Below are 26,919 nucleotides of genomic sequence, written 5' to 3'. Positions count from 1 at the left end.
GAGCGCCGACGGCTGTGGCGGGGAAGGGGCCGCGGCAGGGGGGAACGCAGGCGGGGCCGCTCTTGAAGGTCGTACGTCTGTACGTCTGTCTAGGCAGGCGAGAGGGAAGCGGCGCAAGCGAGTGCGGCGGCGGCGGCGCGCCGATGGTGACGTCGAGACCCCACGTGACCGTGACGCATATCTGCTGCGCTGGGCCTGCTCGCTTTGGCAGCCAGACAAAACACGGCAGCGCAGTCTGGCGTCTGTGCGCCGCCGCCGACTGGGAGAGGGAAAGGACACGTAGAGAGCCACTGCCGCAAGCGGGCCGAAGAGGAGGGTGGGCTGCGGCAAATAAACACCAAAAGAAAGCCAACGAACAATCTGGAGGGGACGGAGGGGGTGTCGGGGACTCGAGGGAACAGCCGCCTCTTTCCTCCATAGCAGCCGCCGCTGCCGCGCGGATGGCGTGAACGGGTCTTGTGTTTGGCTTTTGCGTTTTCGCCGCGCGCACCGAGTTCTCTCTGTCTTTCTTCTTTTTTTTGCAGAGTTTCGCTTTGCCTGGGTGTTTTCTCTGACGTAGAACTCCCCCCCCCCCGTTCTTTACAACGTCCTCCTCTTTCGCGGTGCCATCGTTGCTGCTTGTATATTCATGTTGCGCGCCGCTGCTGCTGCCGTCGGCTGGTGGCGCGGCGGCTGCTGCTCGTCGGACCTCCTCTACCTCCTCTCCAAAAGGGCTGCCGCCGCCGTCTGCTAGGCGACGTAAACAAGAACCGCTGCTGCAACACGGCCGGCAGGCACCCATTCGTGCGCCTGCGGTCGACTCTCGCCGAACGCGTCGGCCACGGATATACTGGAACCTTCTGCGCACATGGAATCATTTCCTTGTGGATATACTGCGACAGTAAGTGTGAAACGAACTTTCTGACCATCGGATTTCGCTAGTGCGGCGGCTGAACGACCGCACGACAGTGCTTCCCGGCTTCTACGTTCGCCTTCTGCATTGTTACACCGCTGTGGAAAGTGCATCAGCGTTGAGACCGCTAGAATTGTGTAGAGTGATTCTTAGACTTTTTTCGTCCACGGATACTGGCCAGGATACGTTGCCTTTATATCGAAGCAATTTGCGTTGCAGTATTGCCACAAGCCAATAGGTTGTGGCAGCAGCCGACCGGAGACGGCGCGTGCGGAAGGGGCTGCGCGCGCCCGACAGAAGAGCCGGACGCCGCGACTGCAGCGCTCGCCCCGGAGGTGGCGGCGGGGCCTGAAAGCAGCCTTCGGCGCAGCAGACGGACAGCGATGATCGTGGCGGTGGTGCGTGTGCGAGCTGCTGCTGCCGCCGCCGTTGCGCGGCCCGAACTCCCGGCGCTGGATGCGGGCTCTCCATGACCGCCGCGGCGGCGCCGGAGGTGCTGCGGCCATGGCCTCGTCGACGACGACCACCACCGCACAGACGTCGGCGCCCCCGGCCAGCGGGGGCGGCGGCGGCGGCGGTTGCACCCCGCACCTGAAGCGAGTGCTCAAGAGCTACCAGGCGTCGGCCGTGTCGAGCCTGCAGGGACCGCCCGCGCTCATGGCGGCCTCAGCCGCCGCCGATCCGGGCGGCCTCGCCGACGAAGACGAGCCGCTCGAGGCGCCCGCTCTGCCGGCGATCCAACAACCACCGCTGCTCACGCCGCCCGACCAGGCGCAGGGCAGCGAGCGCGACGAGACGCAGCTCGAGTTGAACACGATCTCCTGCTTCACCGTGGGCGGCGAGCAGCGGCTCTGCCTGCCGCAGATCCTCAATACGGTGCTCACGGACCTATCGCTGCCTCAGATCAACAGCGTGTGCGACGACCTGCACATCTTCTGCCTGCGATGCAACCCCGAACAGCTGGACGTGCTCAAGCGGGCCGGCGTGATCCCTACGAGCGCGCCGAGCTGCGGCCTCATCACCAAGTCGGACGCCGAGCGACTGTGCGCGGCGCTGCTTCACGCCGGTACGCCGGCGCCCGCGGATTTGAACAACCCGGGACCCATGGTGGTAGTGCCCGTGTACCACGAGTGCTTCGGCGGCGCCTCCGGTGTGCTGTGGCTGGAGGCGGCCATGGTGCGGTGCGGCGACTGCGGCCTGCTCTACTCGCCGCGCCGCTTTGTGTGTCACGGCCACGGGTCGCGCGAGAGGCGCACCTGCCACTGGGGCTTCGACTCCGGTCGCTGGCGGAACTACCTGCTCCTGGACGACCGCGAGCCGCTGGAGGACGCCGACGCCATGCGCGCGCTGCTGCGACAGTTCAAGGACAAGTTCCCCGACGCCGCCAAGCGGAAACAGGCGAGTCTCGCTTCCGCACGCCTTCTTCCGCTGTGTAGGTGGTGGCCCCCGGGCCGCGATATCAAGCTTCGCAGTGTGACTGCGACCTGCGCTAATTACGGCGCCTTCGCCAGCAGCACCTCGTCAAGTAGCCGAACGAGCACGCGCTACGCGCGCGGCGCGTCCCCGGCCCTTGTCCGGCGAATCCCCGCCACGCTGATTTCAATCTAGTGGTTCGTGTGTGTGTGTTATAGCCGCTTCAGGTGTAGTGTGGCTGCTGCCTTCTCTAAACCATTTGGTTGCAACATCACACATAACTAGCGCGATGTTATGGAACGAGAGAGTCCCGCGAACAAAGGCAGCGACGTTCACTTTCACGTACGGCCGGCGTGCGTAGTCGGCAGCTTTGACGAATGTCGAAAGGGAGGAATAAGGGAGAGAAATTACGTTGCATGGAGAACGGGCTGTTGGGTTCTCCTCGTTTCGGTGCAGATTTGTCGCTGTTTTGGCATAGAAGCGTCGCGTCGCCTTGCCTTAAGGAACGACGAGCTTTCACGATACCGGATCGGCGTGGCGTTCGCGAGTGGACGCATTGACGGCTAGATCAAACGCATTGCCGTGTTGGGGGGCCAGGCATGGCAGGGCGCACCGCGGCGGCTAGGCTACCGCGAAGATGGAGCCTGTCTGTTTCGGAGCTCGCCGGCTCTATCGCCAAACCCCTGCGCGGATGCGGCCGACACGATCGTCCTGCGATCGTTCTCCCATCTCTCCCGACGTCGATGGGAAACGGACACTATGCATAGTTCACGTTCGAGATGGTGCGATTCGCACTTCTTTTTAGCTACCGACAGAAGTCATGCACGCTATTAACTGATGCGTGTAGCGCCAGCGCGGAATGTAGCGCGCTGCGCGACGATTTAAGCTAAGCCTCCCCCCCTCCCTATTGCCGTTCCGTCTCCCTCTTCGCAATGTAGATGCGGCGAGGGAGGAACGCGCCCGAAGGCCGCAGGAACGACCTTGGCGCGTTTAGACGCTGCGTTACCTCGATTCTCGGGTCTTCTGGCCCCGATGGCGCGAGGATCGCGTAGCAGAAGTAGCAGAACCGTTTAGCTGCCGTCTGCTGTTCTCGTGTAGCACATTGTTGTGCAGAAGTAGCAGAACCGTTTAGCTGTCGTCTGCTGTTCTCGTGTAGCAAATTGTTGTGCGCGAAAGCGGAGGTACGCGGCGCGCTGGCAAAGGCGCAGGCGAGGGGACGGCGGAAAGAGTTGCTCTGTGGCGGGAGGGGAGGCTGGCTTCGAACAGGGAGGGCTCTCTCCGCCGTCAGTGCAGTCTCGGTGCCAGTGCTGTGGCAGCTTTGCGCATTTATCGATCCCTCGTCCGGGCTCTGCTGCCTGCGGCGTCGGCGACAGAAGGCGGCAGCCACCTCCAACACTGCGGTGCTGGACTGGAGAGCAGACGTAGTAGAACGAGACGGGCGTGCAAGGCGAGGGCGGGTGCAGAAGGGATGCACGTATACCGATTCTGTTCCGATGATATTACTATTCGCGCTACGTCAGTGGACCCCATGCGGCGCTCCGCCCAGGGTTATCGCTGGGATCGGCCGGCCGTGCAAAGTGAATAAATAATTAAAAAAAGAATAGCATCTAGTGAAAGGAATCCTTACATAATTTTCGGAAGAGCTTGGCCCGAGTAGCACGCTCGTGTTTCTTGAACGCTCTCATACGTGCGCAATTGTGGGCTCTTGTCCGTGCCTCATCGTCAGTTCATGTATCTGAACATTGGCGCTGTTTGTTTGTTTCTCCTATATGATGCGAAGAATAAAAGTTCGCGTTCCTAACCCTTATAACTGAGTGATTTGTTGTTGGTAGCACTGGTTGTTTTGCTTAAATCACCCTCACTGTATATCGGGACATGAGCGCATTTCTTTCTTTTCTACATGATGCGAGAGACGATGGAGATGATGGATCATGGGAGAATCGCCGCCGCTACTGCTGCTGCCTCGGCGAACTTTGCCGTGCTTTGGGGGCTTACGAACGGGTTAGCGTCGTCTAAAATTGTCATTTCGGCCGAAGCAGTGTGCGCTGTTTTACTACGGGGCCGACCGTTTTCCATCTCGCTGCCTGCCCCCCCCCCCTCCCCCCTCTTCTTTCTTTCTCCCGTCTCCCGCGTCCGCTGCCACCCGTACCTTTCTTTCGAGCCAGAACCCGGTGCTTGTACAAGCACCGCCCTCGTTTCGACGGTCTCCTCGACGCCGACGTCCTGGCGACTGCAAACGACCTCTTATACCTCGCTCTCCGCTGAAAACGACCTCTTCCTCTCCCCCTAACGGCAGGCGCGACCTCGTTCCCCAGCGCGCGAGTTGTTCTATACTAGTTTGGAATTGCGAGCGCTTTCGCGCAGGGATCGGCGTCGTCGTCGTCGTTTGCGCGGGAAAGCTAATTTGCATTTTCGGACACGCGTAGAGGACGAGATGGTTCTCTAACTGCCCCTCGCGTTACGCCCCGTACACTCCACCCTGCGTGTTGTGGAGAGCATTTGACGCCCGCTCGCCGGCTGTTGCTTAGAAAAACGAAATAAATAATAATGAAGAAGGAAATGGGCGGTAATAGTCGTCGCTCCCGATTACTTATGCACGAGACACGGTGCGCGTACGCGTTTCGAGCTCGAAAGTGATGCCGGGAGGCCGATCATGGTGTGGGCGTAGACGTGTTGCTTGTCGCTCGTAAACGAGTCACGACCGTTGTTAATGTGTTGCGGACGGTGAATGACTACAGGACCCTGTAGTACGTTTGACGTCGTTGTTGCTGTCCTTTCATTCCACGTACTGGACGCGATCCGATCGAGTCGGAAATCGAGTGGAGACGAGTCGACCGCCGCGCTTGAGTGCATTTTGCCGTATGGTTTGTTTGGATGAGTAAAACCCCCCACCCCTTGCTGGGGTGGTTTTACGCTCGCTCGCTCGACCCGAAGTGCTAGCGTTTCACGGACCCGAAGACCGGTTTTCATGTAGAATAGCCGCCTCCATCAAGTCGCCTTTGTACGGTCCACGTAAACGTAGCTCCTGTGCTGAATCGGCAGGTAAAGGTGGATAGAGACGATGTTGTGACAGAAACTAAATGTTATTTGCAAAGCTCGAGCGACACTGAAAGGTAAACAACGTGAGAAAGGATACGCTGCATGCTATGTACTGCGACCTGAAAAAATCGGTCGGTGAACGTCAGTTGAAAATTGTGAAAACACGGAAAGAAGAAAAACGAAACTTTGAAGATGCAGGGAAAAATTTGCCGTCTGTGTGAAACGAAGTCTTCGTAAAGCGTGTAATTAAATGCCATAAACCGATTCATTCTGCAGTGCGTTTTATAGCTGTTATGTGTCTGTCCTTCAAGAGAGCAAGGTGTATATATATATAAAGATTTTCAAGAAAGGAAGACGTGGAGACCCACATCACGTGACCGCGGGTTGCAGAACACCACCCCTCACACAAGCTTTCCTATCTGGGAGGTCGTGATTAGACCGTCACCGAAATCCGCCTGCCTACTTTGCATGTAAGCCGATTGGCTGTATGAGTGCTGTCACGTGTGTGACAATTCGGCATGGCAGCAGCAGCTACGTACGGTGAGGAGAGCTCGCTATCGCGTCACTTAGAAAAGCTTCTATTTCAAATCAAATGTGACGTTGCAATCGGCAGTAATGAATAAAGAAACTTCAGCAAAGAGGGTGGACGTCGCGACGGCAACTGGTTGAGACTTGCGCGGTCTTCTTCTGCGAGGACTTGAGCGTAAGCTGAATAAATGATGCATTTGGAAATCTTTGTGCGAGAACCCTTTCAGGGGTTATCGCTCTTTTAGCAGCTGGTGCTGTTCTTGTTGGACTCGTATTAAGAAAGAGTTTTGCAATTACCTGGTAAACGTTCGCACAAAATCAAAACACAAGCAACACGGTGGGCGACACTTGTCTGAACAAAACGAAGCGGGGGAAAAAAAGAAAGAAAGCCGCAGGTGAATGCCTGCGAGTGCCTTGCGGCGAAGGTGACATCCCACGGGACGCGCTAACATTCCCCCCCCCCCTCTCTCTCTCTCTTTTTTTTAGTTTATTATTTTATTTTGTCAGAGCTGTAGAGGTCGTGTAGGCAACGACGCGTAAAACGTGGATTTACTTTCTCTTCGCAGCGACGCCGGTGTTGCTTAGGACAGCGATGGCACGTTATTCGGTCTTTGCGTGCTTGCCGGCCGGGCTCGGGAAAATTTCGAAACGCCGGCTTACAAACAGCTGCGCCGTTTTTCAATTCTCGGAACGTCGCCGTTGGAAAGCAGGGGACGCGTACACGAGACGACGCCGAGCGTACAGCTCTCGCCTGTTCGTCGCCTCGGTTTTAGTGTCGTTCTTATTATTTTTTGTTGTTGTTCTTTTCCGGCGGGTAACGGTTAGTGTTTCCGACCAACGAGATCCGTGTTAGGGCGACGTGCTGATGTCGCCGTAGCAGCCAAAGAGAGGGCAGCAGGCAATGAAGATAAGGAAAAAAGAAATTAACTGCGTTTATTAAACTAAAATGTAGAAAATATATATATGTATATATCTCGCACGATTGGAGAATGAAAGCCAGAGATACCTCGCCGCTGGCGGTAACGGAACCCACGACATGAACATCAGTGCGCATCTGCTGAGCCAGTTATCTCTCTCTCTCTTGTGAAAGTATACCCCAACATGATGCAAATTAAGTTTCTCGCTCAGACCACTTCACTCCCTTCTGCTGACCCTTGAGTAGGGTAGCAAGCCTGTAACCTGTAAGGAGAGTCACCTTCGGTTACCGCTCGTTTTCTGCGACGAGGCCGACACCCGTGTGTTGTGCTCTACTTCTCGGTGTCTCGTCATCCGGCCGTATCCGTCGTCGTTCACCGCGACTTTCCAGAGCCTCCGAGCTCGCCGACGAGTCGCTATGCGATGTCCTCGTTGCCGCCGCCGCCGCTCCGCGACGTCGGCACGTTCCGAGAACACCCCGAGTCTCGCAACAATTTCCACCCCCTGACTCTCCCCACCCCACCCACCCCCACTGCGACTAATTTAGCCTCGCGAACCTTTCGACACATCCTGTCTGCTCTTCAACGCTACCCTCCCTCCCCGCCCCGTCTTGGGTCGCCTAGCACTGCTAGCACTGTGTCACAGTGTTACCGGCACTAAGTTCCCGCGGCGACAGCTTGTTTTTTTTTTTTTTTTCTAAAGCTTTCTTCGAAGCGGCTCCTCGACGACGCGTTCGGCAGCGGGGGGGAGCGGTGTCATGCGCTCCCCATGCCCATTCCCGACGCCGTGCGGCGGTACCTTCGACGGGTCGCGAACCCTGACCCCTCCCCCCGCCCCTCGCCCGCTGTCTTGACCTGCCTGCCCTCGCCTCTCCGTACCTGTTTCTACAAGCCGTTTAGTGCAGGCTTTAGTCCAGGGTAGTCTACCAAAACGGTCGCCGGTCTATTCACCCTCCCTTGCCTTTGTATGGCGACCGCACCCGACTTTCCAGTGGGTCGCCATGTTTGTGTCCAAGCAAGGCTATAAGCTAAATGCTATTAAAAAAATAATGCAATAAAACAAAATAAAGAAAAGAACGAAAGCATTGCTGGGTAAAGAATGACCAAACTTTCTATTTCCCCCTTAATTCTTATGAATTTCGCCTGCAAGTTGGTGACGTCGTTGGGATTATATATATATATATATATATATATATCACACTGCCGTACACCAGAGAGTGCATCTGTAAGCGTATCCTCTGGTCCATAACTCTCTAGCTCTTTGGCGCAGAATTTTAGGAGGAGGACGAAAAACAAGAAGTACTATAGCTGCAGACAGAATAAATATCCAGAGAAACACACACAAAAACAAGAATAAGTTGGAAGGTTAGCGCTTGTACTTTTAGTATTGTGTTTCGTCGTTGCTAAAAAATGTCGCGCTAAATAATCGTTTAACAGGGTTCTAGAGCACAAACTATAGCCTTTCTCCGGTCCGTTGATTTTAGGAAAGTCACCAGAGTATGCGTAGCTTTCTTGGCCGATGATGTGTGTGACCAGGCAATGAACCCAATATATTTGCCTTCGCCAGGGATCGACCGTACGGCGTCCGAGCGTGCTCCTATAGGCTTGGTCAAAGAGAAGGGTTGAAAGTGAGCTTGTTCGTAGCGCATCGAAACATTTTTGGAAGAGCGCTGGACGACGGCACAAGAAAAGGCAACACGTGTGCGCAACTCTCAAGAGAGTTAGTTGGTGGCGTGCGCAGCGTACCCCTATTCAAAGGGGTAAACGGGGTATGCATCTTATCATCATTCGCCACCACTGCAATCTTCATCATCCTCATCGTCCTCTATCTCTGGCTTATCTTTAACATGTCTACAAAGCGCCCCCCCCCCCCCCCCCTAACGTGACATACTCGAGCAGCGGGGCCGTTCTAGAGGAGAGAAAGGCGCGTCGTGAATGCAGTGCAGAGAGAGAGAGAGAGAGAGAGAGAGAGAGAGAGGAGGGAGAGTCATATGCGGGGCTCGACTTGGCCACTCGCTGACTTTCGGCCTTGCCATCGCAGTTGCCAGTTGGCACTGGCCGCCTGGGCGAGCAAATTCGCGCGCTCGGGATGGGGAAGGGGGGGGGAGAGAGAGCGAGAGAGAGAGAGAGAGAGAGATCTGTTAGCCGCCGGCCGGAGACTCCTTGTCGCCTCTGGCAGTGGCAAGGCAGCCGGTGGTGCATTGTGGCGTGGTTGCGCGCACTGCGTCCTTCCGCTCCCCTCCACCCCCCCGCATTTGTCTCGAGATTTGATTTCCTTCCAGGAGCCTTTCGGGTGTTTGGCACGCTAAAGAAAGAAAGTAAGGACGGTTCTGGCGGGCGGCCTAGCGGGACGCGGGATTAGCGGATCGCGCACGAAGGTCGCCGCGGAGTATGCAGCAGCAGCAGCAGCTGTGGGGCAATTGTTTTCGCGCGCGGCATTAGCAGACAGTGCGGCGCAGGCCACAGCGGACGCTGGTCTAGAAAGAGAGAGAGAGATAGGAAGGGGCGTTTCCCGTGTCCTTCGCGCTCCAAGGAGCTAGCTGGCCCGCATCGGTATAAGGAAAATGGTGTCCTGGGAGAGTCCCGGGCGGGCTTGCGGGCTTTGCGAAGGCGAGCGGCAGTGCCCGGCGCTTCTCGCGGGCGACCGCAACGGAACGCTGTACGCGAAACGTTGGCGACGTTCCCGAGAACTCGCGATGCATTGGTTTCCATTTTCTCGCGATGCGGGGAAACGGAAAGGTTAGTTCGTCGCAGTAAGCAAGCGCTCCTTAGGGATCATATCATTAATAGGCGATCGCTGTACCTCGATCGCGTATTGTCAAGTTTGGAGTCGTGCATGAATTAGGTGGTAGCTGGCCCATGCCGTCGTCCAACTCATCCACGCTGAGGACGTTGTTGAAATGAGAGACTTGTTCTCATCGAGAACGAAGAATATGGGTTTATTTACAGTATCTACGTAAGGACGTTGCAGTTAATCAGTCTAGCACGACTGCGAGAGAAAGCACGCCGAGGAGCCGCTCAACAGCTCTTTAAGTACACTCTGTCCTCCTTAGATCCCTAAGTGAGGGAAAACGTTCGACTACAGTAATCGTAGCCAAGCGGCCTTTACACACATACACACCCGCACAGGTTTCACTGACCCCACCGAGGCGAGACGGTCTTTGCAGAACTGGGTCTTGCCCTAAGAGGGCGCATCTTAATCCTCCAGCTGACCCCCCGCAAAGTGACCGCCGTGGTTCTCCATTGTCTTGCGTCTTGAAAAGCGCGTGGGACGGTGCCGCCAAATACATTCCCTTCAGGGAACTCCCCCGCTCCCGACGGACCAGGTCGGTGATGTCGAGTTCACCAACAAAGCCTGGTTCGCCGACCTCGTCCCGGCATTCCGGCGACGAAGAGTTGCTGACTCGGCGTATTGTCCTCCTCACACAGTCAGTCGCCGCAGCAGACATCGTGACGCCAAGAGGCTGAGGAATGGCGCCTTGTCGTCCTTTCAATCAAAGCAAGTCTCCACAGTAGACCTGGTGGCGCCGTTCGGCTGGAGACTGACGGTCGGTTCCTAGAAAACGCCAACCCCGCTGCTGCAGCTGGCTCGGAAAACTTTGCATGTCGGCACCTCTGCAGGCCGTTCCTAACAGGTTACACCGCTTTGAGCTCGATTTTTTTGTTATTTTACGTTTATCGGAGCACTGACACGACGTTTTCGAATTGCCACTTTCTTTTCGCGCTAACTTAAGGTACAAACCCCTAGAAAAGAAAGAAAAAAAATATGCGGCAAACATCGGCGATGGTTGTCTAGCAAGCGAATGGGCCAAGACTTCTAGAAAGCTATTTGTTTTGTTATAGAAAGAATATGTAGGTAGCGTTCGTTGTTTCATTCCGTGATCTTGTGGAGGACAGGTGTTCGCTGGCGTATATATTTCAGTGATTCTCCGATGAATTCCGCCAGGTAAACTTGGTACGCAAAGGCGGTGCATGGCCGACCGGCCATGCAGTCGTGGATGTGGATGAGGCGAAAATAAGGTTTGCGGTGCTGTGGGGGAAGTTGGGATTGTGGGCATTCCCATAGTTATGTGCAGTGGCATATTATCCGCCGCACTTCTCACAAGGTGGTGATAGGGGTGGGGTGTCCTCGGTGAAAAAAAAAAAAAGTCCGCGGAACAAGTGTACGCGCTCTGGTGTCAGTCAAGCGCCCGTCTTATTAACGATGCGGTCCTTGTTTGGCGTGTTCCAAAATCGGGTGCGCGGCTGTAAAACGAGGGAAGACTTCCAGCTGAGCGCGATAGCCAAACGGCCTCGCGAAGCACCGGGGGGGGGGGGGGGGGGAAGGGGCAGACGCCGCCGACGCGTCTGCCTGCCACGTCGGCGAAACCGGTCGGTGCCGCCGAAGCCTTCGACCGCAGCGGAAGGCGTCGAGGGCCTCCGTGGACTACGCGACGGCTGCGCAGCTGCGATGACTCGAGAGAGCTTGAAAAATTGTCGACGCAAGCGGCACAGCGTTGTGATAATTAGCGAGAGAGAGAGAGAAACAGAAGAAACACTGTATAACGGTTTGGCAGGTATGTGTATGTACGTACGCTTTATGCACCTGTCTACCGTCACTGTTGTTTTGTCGTTATTTACATTGTCTCGCCCGTTTGTGTTAGAAACAACAGAAGTGAAAGCTTAGAATAGCATATATATATATATATATATATATATATATATATATATATATATATATATATATATATATATATATATATATATATATATATATATATATATATATGGTGACCTCGGTTTAAGTCACGGGTCCAGGACCTCAAGGAGGCGCGCCGTACTGCTAACACATGTACCGCTAAATCGCTACTGACCAGCTACGTCCGACAAGTTGTGCAGCTGCCATCGTGTGTGTGCCGAGAGTGCACGACTTATCGGCAGCCCTCACCGTCTTTGTCCCCCCCTCTCCCGCTTCGACGCAGCGATTCCTTCCGCTCCATTTATTGGTTGTATATACGCTATTCTTATCGCACACCGCCTCGGTGCGGTTGGTTGCCGTGATACCGTGGGCGGAGCAGAGCCACTTGTTCCACCAATGAGTGAAGATCGAAAAGAAGTAGTATCGGGATATATATATTATATATATGTGGTTGCCAACAGTCCCGAATACAGTAGAACAGTCCCGACTTTTGAATAATTGTCCGGAGTCCAGACTTGACCCAGCCGGGACAGTCGATTGTCCCTACTTTCGCTTTTTTTTCCCTCCTGAATAATAATCGGTTAACCAAATTGCCCCCCCCCCCCCGTTTTTTTTTGTGTGTAGTGCCTGACAGCTCGTTTGCACATTATTCTTTCTGCTGTTTCCATTGTGATTAACATAAAGACGATCTTGGTTTCTGACCTGCTGGCTCTAGCTCTGTTGTGGATCCTAGCCCTTCGCGGTACATCTGTCTGCGTTGGTAGCCGTGTCAGCCAGTCAACTAATGAACCTTTCATCTAAATCACGGCATCGTAGGACTAGAAAAAAAATAAGATTGCGAACATTTCTTACACGCACCGACTGGGCGGATGGATCATGGCGAGTGGTCGGTCGTCGCTGGCCCTTTTCTCCGACACACCTGGCCCGACTTCGTCCACTCGCGAGGTTCCAACCCCCCCCCCCCCCCCTCCCCCCTCCACGATTAGCAGGACCCTTTTGCTTCTCTAGCTTTCACAGCACCAATGAACACCACACATTCATTCATTCACAGCACTGCACACATTTAGTTGTGCAGTGTTTGGCGCGTTCCGGCGTCGCCAAGTCTGTTCGACACGCGGCACGAGGCTGGGTCGCGCGCGCGAACCTGTCTTGCCGGAGTTGCACCTGACTTGATAGTTAACCCGCCCCGCCGCCGCAACTGGCGCGCTCGGTCGTTTCGAGGGACGCGACCTCGGCAGCGCCGAAAGCGGCGTTTGTCGACCAAGCGGCGCCGGCTTGTCTCGTACGAGCGAGAAAGGATTCGGGCAAGGGCGAAACGGCGGCGGAGAAAGAGGGAGGGATCCCGCGGGGGCTGCCTGTTACGTTTGCGTTACGTTGCGCCTCGCTCGCGGCGTCGCCTTGCTACGTGTGCCCTTGGGAAGGAAGCGGTCGGCCTGTCGGTAGAGACTGTGCGGAGAGAGCGAAGGGCTTCGGCGTACAAGGTCGGGCGAAAGGCGTTCGGCTGCGCGCGCCCGCCGCCCGGACGTGCTGCGTGTGCGTGCGTTTGTAGTGGGAGCGCCCCCCGCCCCCTGTCCCCTCTCGAACGTGGAGGCAGCGTTGTAGACGCATATACAGGTGTAGACGCGTGTATGGGTTCAAGCTGCATTCGCAAGTTGTTACGCCCCTGGAGCGTGGTAAAACGTCAGCGCGGAGTTTTTGTGAATCGGAAAACAAAATGGAGATGTGTCTACACATGTTAGGCGCGCGGAATTCGAATAACACGAGCGACTGGCAGTTGAATGAATCGAATGAACGAACGTCCGTAATATGTAGGGGATGGCATCTCTTAATACACGCTTCCTCGTCGTGGTGTAAGACCCTCTCGCTAGAACGCTCGTGTCCGAGCTTACGAAAAGGATGTCACTCGGTGTCTTTCTTTATCCAAGTGAGAGACAGACAGAGAGAGAGAGAGAGACGCCCACAGTGTTTGGCGAATGACCCGAACCGGGAGCTCCTGACCAGTCTCTGTGACGCGTACACCTTACCGCGGAATGCGAGTACCGTTATATATGAAGAAATAACTCTATCGAAAAGTTCCCGTGTCTGTGGGGCCACGTGCGTCGGTTTGATGCCGGTCCGCCTGAATAAACAGTGACGCCAGGCGAGTTTGTCGGCCAGCTCGACCAGAGGACCGTTATTCGTAGGAGCGTGCTTATGACGAGAAACTATTCGCAAGAGCAGATGCCACGGCCAATCGGGACGTCCGGCGCATAGTGTAAGCGACGGCAGCCGGCCAATGACGGCACTTGGGCACTTGCGACCGGAATGATGATGATGATGATGAAAACGTTTTATTTAAAGAAAAAGGGGAGGGGAGGTAGGAGAAGGGTGGTCAGATTCTTATTCCGGAATTCCGCTGGCTAAGGCCGCCGCCCTAGCTCTTTCCACGAGGGCTCGCTGGTTCCTTGAGGGTTGAGCTTGACAGGGCTGCCTCCCATCCTTCCCACGTTGGCTGTTTTTATAGTTTCTAAGGCACTATGAGCCTGGCAGGCCCATACCGTATGGTATGACTTGTGAATTCGGCCCCTGCTGAAGGAGGAGCTTCCTCCATCGTACGCCTGAGGTCGGCCTGCCGTCGCGCGACGCGCGCTGAATGGAAACGTTTCACGGACGGTGTACGGATGTAGCCTGCGAATACATACTACTTGATGTTATGACTGCCCTAATATGTACTACCCTCGGAAGAGGGCCCATTTAGGGGTAATTTCAAATAAATAACTAAATATATGGCGCACGCGTGGATAGTGTACACACGAAACGACAGACGCCAACTCCCCTCCTCCCAAGACAACACCCCCCCCCCCCGCACACACACACACACAACAATACTCGGATATCTATAGGGAATTAAATATCTGTAGACCCCATCAGAAACTGCCTACGAACTCGTATACCCGTTATACCTTAACGGTGGTGCCGGTTTGCCCCTCCTTTATTTTTCCATTCTTTTTCGACCAAGGGGCAACATAAAGCTATGGACGGATTATAGCAGTAGCACACAATGGCTTAGCCGTCCTTTCACCTCACGCAGCCTGATCTCGTTTACTGATTGGCTGGCGCGTTCCTCGCAAATGTCGCCGTAGGAATTTTGTGTTCCTATTGACCTTTGTCGCGTTCACTGACTTTCTGCTGAATGTCAGTTGAATGTCGCGCGCGATTTTTATATACCGCTGACCCCGAGTCCCACGTCGCCTTTGCCGCACTACTGCAGGGGCATATATGGTGAGTCGAAGTATGTAGCTGTTTCGACGGAAGATCGATAAGGAAAAAAGGGGAGGGGGGTTTGGAGGAGGAGGAATAAGAAGAGGCGGCGGGGTCGTGATACAGCGCTGCCCGCACGTCGCAGGTACGAACGACGAGGGTACACGGCGTTTCTGATCACCCAAAGCGAGCGAGCAGAGGGTGGAAGCGTGGCACGGCTTTTGGCTTAGCCAGAAATAATGAATGAGCTCATACCTCGAGGCAAGACGGATTGTTCTGGCTGTTTTGCCCTGTTAAGTCTTTTCCCTTTGTTTTTTTCCGTTGTTTATTCGAGCCTGGAGACCGAACTGAGAAACAAAAGAAGCAAATAGTTAAACACCAGCAGGGTCGCCTTGGCACTCCGCGCTGTTCATTACCTGTTTGCACTCCCGTGCTTGTGTGCTGCGCGAGGCATTAGTTTGCATCATTTACTCTCGAGGCCGGACGTTGCGCAACATGTTCCGTCTCGAGATCGATGAGGATATACGCCGGCCTCTGCATTTGTTGCCCGTCTCGGCGCCCCGCGAGAACGCGGGCGCCTTTGAGCGGCGTAGTCCGTATGCGTGTATTTTTTAAAAATATGTTATTTGTGCTCGGCCGCGTCACTGTCCTGGGTCGTTTACCCCCACACCGCCCCCCTACACCTGCCGCGGGTGTGCAACAAGCCTGTGCACACCTGGCGCCGCGGGCATAGCTATGAATTTCCTCCCGCAACGTTTCGTTTGTTCGCACTGCGTAGATGACATCGTGGATGTGCGAGTACAGGGAAGGAGATCCCATAGGGCAACGCTGTAACGGGGTCGCCTGTCACCGAAAGAAAAGTTCTATGGTACGGCGCTACAGTATGCACCGTAGTATGTCAGACAATGTTACAATAAGAGGAAGAAAAAAAAAATAGAACATACGAGTGAAAGAAAATTTCGTGCAACTAAACCAAGGGTGGTATATGCGTACACGAGCAAGCAGGGAACTCCGATCGATGTCAGCCTTATATATAACTGAGAACAGCCGCCGCGCCGCCCTTCTAGCTTTTCCTATAGCCGCGTTTACATGAATGCCACCGCAGCAGCGTGGCGCATTTCTTAACGCGTCGCGTTGACGCGATGCGATAGCGTCGGCCTGCGATTTGCGTTCCACCAGTGAGTGGAGGAGGGCACACGGCGGCAGTCGACTCTCTCTCTCTCTCTCAGTGCGATACGCCAGCGTTTACGCGCACCCCGCGAGACGAATTAAAGCGCAACTCCGGCGTTTCTTTGACCACATTACGATATCGTCACCTTCAAATGGCATTGGCAGTCCTGTCACCGGTAGGGTGGTTCAGTTTGCTTGGAAACCCGCCGGTCATTTTGAATAACCACTAAGCGAGGTACCCGAAACCAAATGGGGTATGGCTGCTTCGTGTGATCACGATGAGTCGATGACGTCAAATCAGACACTAGCGTGATGTAAACACGCAGAACGAACGCGTGCTTGCTAAACACAGACTACGTGCGGTGCTATCGCTCAAAAAAAAAAAAAGTACGCCACCGTGCGAGGCAGCTAATGGGCCCAAGTTCAACGCATTGCGCTGCAACAGGACGAATGAAAGCGCGGGTGTCATCACGTCTTTCAAAGCGATGACTGTCAGCCGTGGTCTCGTAGAAAGAGGAGCCAGCTTTCGTCGTTTCTGGGCGAAGTGGCGGGGTAGTCTCTGACGTCACAAACACAGGGTGGCCAGTAAAATGTACATTCGCGGGCACAAGTCGGGAGCTCGCAAACAACCTTTAAAATTCATTTTCGGAAAAAAATGGATGGCTTGCTGTCACATCGTTTGTCTCGGATAACCAGAGTGCGACAGAGAACGTATATTCAGTTTTGTTGAGCTCAGTGTACACGGAAAAAAACAAATTGTGGGAGTTCCCACTTTTAACCCGTCTCTAACTACCGATTTATTTGAAGCAGGAAATCGAACATTTATATGTACAAAACTGGGCACGCATGCGCCCGGTCAATACATCAAAGATCACATACAAACTCCGCACAGCAAACATTCGCAGCGTTGTACCTGCCCAGTAATCTACCCTTTTATCAGCAATGCCATTTCCTTCACCGACAAGATTAAAGATGTTTTGCTAACGCAACTATTAGATTTTCTGGTGATATGAAATGCTTCAGCGACTTCTCTGGTAGTCTTGTCAGTATGAAAAAATAACAATTTTGTATCGTCAAAAAAAGGTACGCATTTACAAATGCTGCAATGTTTAGCTAGGTTAGTGTCTTTTTTGTCTAATGAATTGGCATGCTCCATTAGTCTAATATTGATGCAACGGCCTGTCTGGCCTATGTAAGTTTGGCCACAAGATAAAGGAATTTGGTATACAGCACCCTTCTTACAACTAATGTACTTGTTAACATGATTTACCTTGCAAGCAGTATTCCGTTTCACGCCTTCCTGCTTCCTCTGAACTGCTGCCCCTAACTTACCCAGCTTCATCGGAGCAGAAAAAACCACCCTCACACCATATTTGGCCCCTACTCTCTTAAAACGATGTGACAAAGCGTGCTCATAAGGCATGACAACAACCTTTTTACCCGCGACATTTTCTTTGGGCTGTTGTTGTTGTTGTGTTGTTGTCATGCCTTATGAGCACGCTTTGTCACATCGTTTTAAGAGAGTAGGGGCCAAATATGGTGTGAGGGTGGTTTTTTCTGCTCCGATGAAGCTGGGTAAGTTAGGGGCAGCAGTTCAGAGGAAGCAGGAAGGCGTGAAACGGAATACTGCTTGCAAGGTAAATCATGTTAACAAGTACATTAGTTGTAAGAAGGGTGCTGTATACCAAATTCCTTTATCTTGTGGCCAAACTTACATAGGCCAGACAGGCCGTTGCATCAATATTAGACTAATGGAGCATGCCAATTCATTAGACAAAAAAGACACTAACCTAGCTAAACATTGCAGCATTTGTAAATGCGTACCTTTTTTTGACGATACAAAATTGTTATTTTTTCATACTGACAAGACTACCAGAGAAGTCGCTGAAGCATTTCATATCACCAGAAAATCTAATAGTTGCGTTAGCAAAACATCTTTAATCTTGTCGGTGAAGGAAATGGCATTGCTGATAAAAGGGTAGATTACTGGGCAGGTACAACGCTGCGAATGTTTGCTGTGCGGAGTTTGTATGTGATCTTTGATGTATTGACCGGGCGCATGCGTGCCCAGTTTTGTACATATAAATGTTCGATTTCCTGCTTCAAATAAATCAGTTGTAAGTTCAGCGCAGTGTTTGTCTCCTTCTCATTCTGGTCCCGTCGTTTATGCGCTGTTTGAATTTTTATTGTTACCATGCAACACCAACTCGCCCAATCCGGTGCCCTTCTAACTACCCTGTCCCACCGCATCACTGCGATTCGCCGCATGCAGCAGTCGCCGCTCCTTCATCGCCGCAGAAAGCCCTGGCCTCCGGGATCCACGCTGCTCGAGGCGGCGCAGAAAGTCCGTCGAGTGCACGCGTATGGCAAGTAGGTGACGCATTGCAAGGCCCCGCCGTTCGGCGCGGAAAATGCCCGAGGCACGAGCGAGCCGCGTCGGTTTGGACAAAAGGGGCGCTTGACATCGTTCTCACTTTATGTCTCCCCCCCCCTTCCTTTTGCTCCGGCCATTCCGCATGCGAGGAACAAACGCAAGCTCAGCGCGGCGCACGCGAAACAGGTTTGTCCATTGAACTCGTCGCGTCGCAGCGTTGGCTGCTGCTTGCTAGCCGCTGCTTGCTAGCCGCTGCCGCGATGAATGGACAGGCTTACGCCCCGATAGAGGCCCGCCATGTACCGCCTGCACGGGGCTTTCTTTTTAAGCCACGCCTTTTTTCGATGGCCGTGCAGGACGCGGAGTGCGCATGCGCCGCAGCACGCGCTCTTGTTGCTCTCCCTGCGAGGGCAAATATGCAGCGCTAAATGTATTTGTCTGTTACGCACGCACACACGCACTCAACACACTACGGCGTCCCTCATAAACCACTGTGCAGTTCCCGAGAGGTCTAACCTCACAATTTAACCAAGTGTAATTTTAAAACTTTTTGTGCGCAAACAAACGGGGACGAAGAATAGGGGCAACTCAAAGACGAGCGCCCCTATTCTTCGTCCCTGTTTGTTTGCGCACAAAAAGCTTTAAGATGAATCTGTTCCAACTAGGCCGACTCGCAGTTAAGTGTAATTTGTTTATTAACCAATCAATGATCGACTGGTCCCGAAGTACAGATGTTGCAGGCTGAGGCCGCTGCGATCTGAACAGTTGTTGGCGACCGTTGAGTGTTTACTCTTTAAGACGTTTGTACAAGCTTCTTTTTTTTTTCTTCTTCTTTTCTGCGGCGTCTTGCGTGTCATGCGCGCGCTGCGCCTATCGCGGCTTCGATTGACTGTTACGTTGCTGCGTTCGCCCAGTTTAGCCGTTCGGCGCGGGGAGTGGCGTTTCTCGCAGGGCGAGCCCCCCCTCACGTTGACGTAAGTGTTACGTAACGCCTTCTCGCGAGAAAACCAAGACTGCGCAAGAGCATACCTCGGTCCCCCTCTCTCTCTCTCTCGTATCACTCGAACACACGCGCTTGCGACACGTCATCGAGCAGTGCAAACGCAAACCTAGACGAGTCAGCTGTATACGTCTATCTGAGTGTACACAATCACACACCCACTTCTCTCTACGTGAACGCAGACACGCAAGCAGGCGTATACAGCTGACTCGTCTTGGTTTGCGTTTGCATTGCTCGATGGCGTGCACACGCGCGTGGGTTCGAGTTATACGAGAGAGAGAGAGAGAGAGAGAGAGAGAGAGAGAGAGAGAGAGAGAGGATCGAGGTGTGCTTTGCGCAGTCTTGGTTTTCGTCGCGAGCAGGCGTTATGTAACACTACGTTTCTTTTCTGTCACGTCGCTTACGCCGCCGAGCATGCATGGTCGCGCCTAACCGCTGTTGCACGTGTTGTAAGGCGGTGGGACAGAGTTTGTTTTGTGCGCGTCGTGACCTATACTCGCGGACAACTTTCTGCGGCGACGAAGAGAAAGCTTTGCGGGCGCGTGGCTGCTGCGCGGGTGTTACATACGGCGCCAGGTAGTCCGCCTGGCAGCGTTCGACAGTGCTTGCGGTTGCTCGGAACGGACGCCGAGTCGACGCAGCTTCCACGTGCGACGGTGTTCGCGTTTGCCCCCGACGCCGAAGCCGCAAAATAAGGAAACATTCGGTGGTGTGTCTTGTCTTATTTAACTGTTGCTAACGCGGTGTTTTTCTCTTCCCCAGCCTAAACTAACGTGGATGAGAACGCGGGATTCTATTCAGAAGCGCTCTCTCAATTGTGTGCGCGTTGCCTCCGTATAGCTTTCCCCTTTTCATTGTCACGGAAAGTTGCCGGCGAGGGCAGGTTGTTGTTGCGCAAACGCTGTCAAATTCCGGCCACGTTGTCGAATTCTGTCGCGTTGTAATATATATATATATATATACATATATATATATATATATATATATATATATATATATATATATATATATATATATATATATATATATATATATATATATATATATATATACATATATATATATATATTTTGAGCCACACGCAAAGAAGTGACGCCGCGAACACGCTCAGCGAGCACCGCGGCCTCTATACTGGGTGTCCCACATAGCTTGAACCAAGAATTTAAACATGAACGGCGCATCGGAGGCGAATTGAACCGATCGAACGCATACTATTCGCAATAGCCTGTGTAGTAACTCAGACATATTTTCTTTTGCTTTCCGTCATAACTCACTAATTAATTAAGTTTTCATTTACACTCTTTAATTATTGGCTGAGGACCCCGAGAATGACACGCGGATTTGTAGAGCACCTTCAGAAACCACCGATCGAGTTGTTTCCTGTACGATACGTCTCACGTAGTATCCTTTATTTCCGGGTCGCAAAGAAAAAAGCCCGCGAAATGCGAAAAAAAAAAGGCCACGTGACGGAGCCTTTGCGTAGTGGCATTGTGCCGCTCTCCAGCACTCTCTCTCCCTTAGCACTCTCTCGTGCAGACAGTTCACCTCAGTTTCTGCCCACGACGCGTATACTATACGTGTCACAACTCTGACGGTGTTGGCCGTGTCGAAATTACTCCTCTCCATGGGCTGTAATGGAGGTCGCAGTTTACTTGCGCTCTCACTTCCTCAGTAGATCGTGCGTTCGGTGAACAGGATCGGCTCCTGTCGGATGACGGCGAAAATGCATGCTGCTCGCTGCCCATGAGATAAAGAATGCCCTGCTGCTTCCTCGACGCCAGTCACGATGCAGCCGACCTTGTTCATCGAACGCGCGCTACGATCACCGAGTGCAGGATCTACTAAGGAAGAGAGCCGAGGCAACAGTCCAACAGGGAGGAAAAGTGAAAATTAACGAATTTAACTTTTGCTTGTGAAAATATTCACGGATCGACATCTCTTTATTTAAAAATGAAGTAGAGAATGCGACGTCGGAGGTGGAGAATGAATCCGTGTGTTTTGAATGACGCTCCTATACAGTGTCTTTCTAACCTTTCACGGTGGCGCAGTACGTCTAAAACCGCAGCGTCCTGCTCTCTACGCGGCTGTGCGGTACTGGGGGGCCACGCATCGTTACGCAACTTCACAAATAACAATACGAGTCAGCTTTATGCACTCGGTAGAGCAGCAAACGAGGGATACAAAAGAACTGTGATGGTTCCGCAAATATATATTTCTCTATAATTCTTCCAGAGAGGCAATTCAAGAAACCCTACTAGAAGTCACTTTATTTTACACTTTCTCTCGTTTACTTGTTCTTGGCAGTTGTATTCCAGCGCGAGTCCATTTGATGCGGTTCCTCGCTTGTCAAGTAAAGGAGAGGTGTATATCTCGCCGGCGTACATGTGAGATACACCTTGTTTCATTTCTCTTTTGCGGGTTTACGCGTCTTTACGGCGAACGGTGGGCATTTGTGCTAGTACTACAGGTACCCTCCCCCCCCCCTTCTTATTTGCATCGAAAACTTACCTTGGGTTCCCCCCCCCCCTCCCCGAAAAAAAAAAAAAGAAAGAATCTGGGGTATGCCTACGTCAGCAGCAGCAGCAGCACCGACGGTGTGTACGTGCTGCAACATGCGTCCCATCCGGGGCCGCTTGCTGCGCCGGCGGTGTGCTGCGTTAGGCAACGATGGGAGCTCGCAGCTGCGTTTTGCGAAGCGGCAGCCCACATGGGGCTTGTTCTTTCTTTCTGGTGCTTTCACTCCCGTCTCTTTAGCGCTCTATGGTTAGTATGCAGTGTTTAATCTTTCGATTTCGTTTTCTCTATTTTTTTTTGTTGCTTAGCTCGATTTGCTCTGCTTCTCGTTCGCTTTTGATCTTTGCACGCCGCTTACTGTTTGATACGCGTGGAGGGCTCTGCTCTTTAATTCGCTCTTTATTCCCTGTTTCTTTCTTACTGTCTCTGACCTTCCTCTCCCCCCCCCTCCCTTGCCCTCCAGAGTTCCCCTGACGGTGCGCGATTTGTGGGGAGGGGTGGTGGGGAAAGGCAGAACCGCTTCGCGCCGGTCTAAACTCGAATCCGCCGCGGGTAAAAAGCGTGAGCTGCCCATGTAGGCATGCGTGAGGTGTGCGCATGCGCAGACCAAGCCGCCCCAGTGCCGCGGCGCTTCCATTGCAATCCTTTGCTGATGTGCATTCTTGTTTGCCGCGATCTGCGCATGTTCCTTTTGCCTATATATGCCCACTGGCCGCTATGAATAAAACAGTTGAAAGTTACCGCCTGTGCTGTTTATGTGTTTTCTTCCTCTGTCCCCGTCTTTCTTGCGGTCAATATGATTTGCAGTAAATACCAACTAGGCCAAACTGGAGTTCTTCTTTGCCATCAAAGTTTACGTGCCACTACTGCTACTACTACTACTATATACGGACGTGTGAGTAGGGGAGGGGGGGGCGCAAACGTCAAAGGGCACCCGGGCACCCTCCTATAGTGCGTGCTGTTTCCGAGGATTCTTCAAAAAATTGCGCCGATTGCGGTCGTCCGCAAGACCCGCGGGATAATATCGGAGCTGCAGCGTTGCGCAAGAGAGTGGTGGAGAGAGAGAGAGAGAGAGAGAGAGAGAGAGAGAGAGAGAGAGAGAGAGAGAGAGAGAGAGAGAGAGAGCATAGCTCGTCACCGACATCCTATACATGTCGCTCAGCATATAGTCTCGCGGCGAGCACAGTGGCAGGCGGGTGAGAGCTTGCATGCATGTAAGTGCGTGCGCGCGTGCAGGATATCGATTCATGCGCAGCCATTCTCGCTGGCTTGTGCCGTTAGCGGACTATTCTATGGAGAAAGCATATATATATATATATATATAAATAACCCCGCGCGCACTTTGAGCCGGTTCCCTTCCCTCGCTTCGCCGAGGCTTTCAAATTCGTTGGAGGGAAACAACCTTGGAGGGTAGAATTTCAAACTCACTGGTATGAATGCAATACATCGAACAAGAAGAAAGAAGGATGAAAAAAAAAAAGCTAAGCTAGTTCAGTGTTGCTTTATTTTCCCTGCGAGCCTTACCTGGAAGTTGAGGAGCCGTCGCAATTTTTTAGAGAGCGAAGCTTTCTAGGATGAACTCCCCCCCGACTTTGCTGCTGACGGTAGCTACTGCCGTTCTGCCGAATAAATCTTGCACGCACGGTACAACGCCCGAATTGGCTTATCTATGCAGCCGCAGTCTGTAATACACCTCCAGGTTTATCCGGTGGCCGCGGCTCGTTTCCTTTGGACTTACACGCAGTGAAACGGGGAAAAAAAAAAAAAAAACGGTATTTGTTCTTACTGCAACAAATGGACTCCTTACCAAGCTGGTAACGGCTCCATTTCTAAAGCGACACTTTCTATTTGTCTGACCTTCCCGAGGTTTGGAACATCTGCGCGGTCGGCTTCTCGCCGAGTAGTGTGGGCCGATCCCGGATGCAATGCTGTTGTAATACCCTCCCCCCCCCCCCCCCCCGGAGATGGAGATGGATATGGCGTAATGAAAAGTGGGCCGACGATCCCAGAGGCACTGTAATCCGCCGACGTCTGGATCACCGCGGTTTCGCGCAGTGCGTGTATTTTTTTTTAACTCCCACCTTTACACCCAGGGGGGGGGGGAGGTTGAGAGGGTGTTAGAGTTGGCGTTATAGACAGATTTACACCCTTATTCGCATTTATTTGCGTAAATTATTTTGCAGTGTAGGGCTAGGGGCGCCGCTCCTCTGCCCCGATTTCCTTGCTCCGTAGAAGCAGTTTACCCGCGGCAAGAGTATACGACACACTGACGTCATCCCATAGGCGGCGTATTGGGAGAACCATGACGGGGAGAAGCTGCGTCTGTGACGTCGCGTTCAAGCTATCTGTATCGTTTAATGAACGGCTTCGCGAAAGCTTGACAATTGCGAAATATACGTTGGATCTGCATAATTGTCGCTCTCTCTTTCTTTTTCTTTGTCTTTCCGATTACATAGGAGCAATTTCTCGCGGCTATTTCACCCTTATATACATGGTGCATGTGTGTTAATTCTAGTCATTGGAATGCATCATGTAACCGCACAAAAACAAGGGACAAAGAAGGAACACACAAGACAGGCGCGGAACTTCAACTTCAACATCAGCAATGTTGAAGTTCCACGCCTGTCTTGTGTGTTCCTTCTTTGTCCCTTGTTTTTGTGCGGTTACATGATGCATTCCAATGACGACCACCAACTAGCCCGCTTATCCCTGTTTAATATGTTCATTCTAGGCCGTTTTCTGTGAAGACACGATGCTGGGCCATGCAATGAACCACTGCAAACGTCGTCGTATATTTTTCATAGAGATTCCGCGTCGAAATCGAGTTCCGAAAAGAAAACGAAAGGGAAAAAAAAAACGGAAAAAAAAACGTGGGCGGCCCGACTGGCACGCAGGACTCGACACTTGAGATGAACGAAGCGCGTCGCCGTGCCGTTATTTCGAACCGTTTGAATATTCATGTGTCTTGCCTCTCTCTGAACAGCTACATGATGCATAGCGCGTCTGTCTGGCGTGCCCGTCGACAAGAGCGCGCGAGGTTTATTTATTAGTCGATTCTTCTCTCGACCCCTGAAATGTAATCGCGATGCGCGAAGGGCAGACCCGAGACTCATCTGTGCCCCCCGGCGTAGAGCAACAGGCGTGTCAGAAGCGGCCCCCGCGTGTTAAAACATTCCCCCGAGAACGACTCGGATCTCGCTTATACTGTTGTCGCACGCCGTATAGCCTTTTCCTTTTTTTTTGTCTTCGAAATGCGTTGCACGTGACGCTGACGGGCACCACCCACTGTATATATATATATATATATATATATATATATATATATATATATATATATATATATATATATATATATATATGCAGAAAAAGTGCGTATTCCCCCCTGCACTTACGAAATAAAAAAAAAAACAATTTCGCGCTTACAGCTGGATTGCTGACGCCCAAATTTCTGGGCACGATCGCATTTTATGGCCCGGATCGTTCGAGATGACGTTTGGCACTGCTCTCGACGTTTCCAGGTTCTGCGTCATTTCCGACAAGCGGTATAATGGCGACGGTCTTCTCAACACACACACACACACACACACACACACACACACACACACACACACACACACACACACACACACACACATTACTGGGGGGGGGGGGGGGGGAGTCTCGCGTGCGTTCTGCAGTGCCGCACAGCAACAGACGTGACTTTCTTCGCGTGCGCCTTGTGAAGGCAGAGGGCGAAGGAAAAAAGAGAAAACAAGAAAAGAAAAGGTTGCCGTGTGTTAATTCCGATGAGTGGGTCCGCCGAATAAAATATCACTCTAAAGAAAGTCTAGACGGCGGCTGTACACACGCACTCGCGGCGGTGTCCTAAGACGTCTTCTCTCGAATTCCTAGACAACGTGTGACAGATGGGCAGCGGTGTAGCGTGGGAGTAAGATACATTGTCGGCCTTTCCCCTTTTCTCGCTCTTTTCTTTATGCGTCGAACAATCGATTATAAAGTGAAAAGGAGGAGCAGAAGAAGACAAGAAACTCGACAATAAAAAAAGAAGTCACAAGTCTCCGCGTCGCTAAATACGCTCTTCGGTTCGCGTATGGATACCCGACACTCCGTGCGTCGTTGCTGTGATGAATCCAGCTTTTTTTTTTCCTTTTTTATTTTTTATTTTTTTACCGTTCAGCTGCTCGGGCGTCTGATGAAGCCGCAGCGGCCGTCATTTTAGTATATGGAAACCGCGAGGGCAGTGCCTTCTTTTTTTTTTTTTTTCCCTCTATAGTGTAAATAATGTCAAGGGCGTGCGAAGTCCGTGGCTTTTGCAACGCGAACCTTCTTTGGATGTTGAGATGATGTACGGCGAAGCGCTCGCCTATATTGTACGTTTCGTATGTTGTATATACGTTTGTAGACTGCCCCATTTGCCGATAGTCCGCCCCACCCCCTTTGCATGTAAACATGCACGTAAATCGTTTCACCGCGCCGTGTGAGCTATATATTTTTTTGCATTCTTTTTTTTTTTCGAGCTCGGTCTACCTGCAGCGCTTGGGAATAAATTTGAATTTTCGTGTGTAAGTTAGTTATGGAGCCATTTACTTAGTGTTATCCCTGTTTCTTTTTTTCTCATTGTCTTCTCTACAAGGAGTTAAATGTGAATTAAGCTTCTTCCAACCGCTCCGTCTGGAATCCCACATACTGCATACACGCTTCGCGGAAAAAACCTTGGCGTTGCGAGCAGTGTAGGGCAGCTTCAACGCGACAGTCGTCATAACTTTAACGAGGAGTTAAGCTCGGAATGTAGCGAAGGCGAAAATAAAACTACATAACTAGTAGGGCCGCAGCATTAAGAAGTTATTTCCTTTCGGAGGCGGCTGGATCACGTGACGTGCGTTCACATTACCGCCTGCCCGAAAGGCCATTCGGATGCTTAATGGCGCCTATATGACAGCCCGATGGGAAGTCCTAGGTTGAGATGTCTTCGCACACGAGGTCGCTTCTTTTTATTACGCTGTGCCATCGTGTCGTCGCTTCATTCCTTTTCCCATTTTTCTTTCTTTCTTTTTTTTTTCCGCCGCTGTGTTACGTCTTCGTCGATCGATTCCTTCACCACCGCGTCTCGATGCGAAGACGCCTTCTGCCCCCGTCAGCTCCGCGGTGGCGTTCCTT

The 26,919-nt window shown here is 52.5% G+C and overlaps 1 protein-coding gene across 2 annotated transcripts in view; it reads left to right on the top strand.

Annotated features, from left to right (window-relative positions):
- Window positions 1-637: 637 nt before the first annotated feature.
- Snoo (Sno oncogene) overlaps window positions 638-26,919 on the top strand; it is a 176,356-nt gene continuing 150,074 nt past the window's right edge. The window contains exons 1-2 of one of the 2 annotated variants that reach the window (XM_065429219.2): window positions 638-880; window positions 1,112-2,290. In XM_065429219.2, coding sequence (XP_065285291.1) covers window positions 1,349-2,290 — 942 coding nt within the window. In that variant the 5' untranslated portion in view covers window positions 638-880; window positions 1,112-1,348. Of the gene's footprint in view, window positions 2,291-26,919 lie in introns of both variants that reach the window. The other variant, XM_065429218.2, reaches the window with a different exon arrangement.

The sequence above is a fragment of the Dermacentor albipictus genome, chromosome 2 (genome assembly GCF_038994185.2).
Source record: "Dermacentor albipictus isolate Rhodes 1998 colony chromosome 2, USDA_Dalb.pri_finalv2, whole genome shotgun sequence".
Taxonomy (NCBI): domain Eukaryota; kingdom Metazoa; phylum Arthropoda; class Arachnida; order Ixodida; family Ixodidae; genus Dermacentor; species Dermacentor albipictus.
Note: the sequence above shows the minus strand (reverse complement) of the source record. Positions and strands in the feature narration are given on the sequence as shown.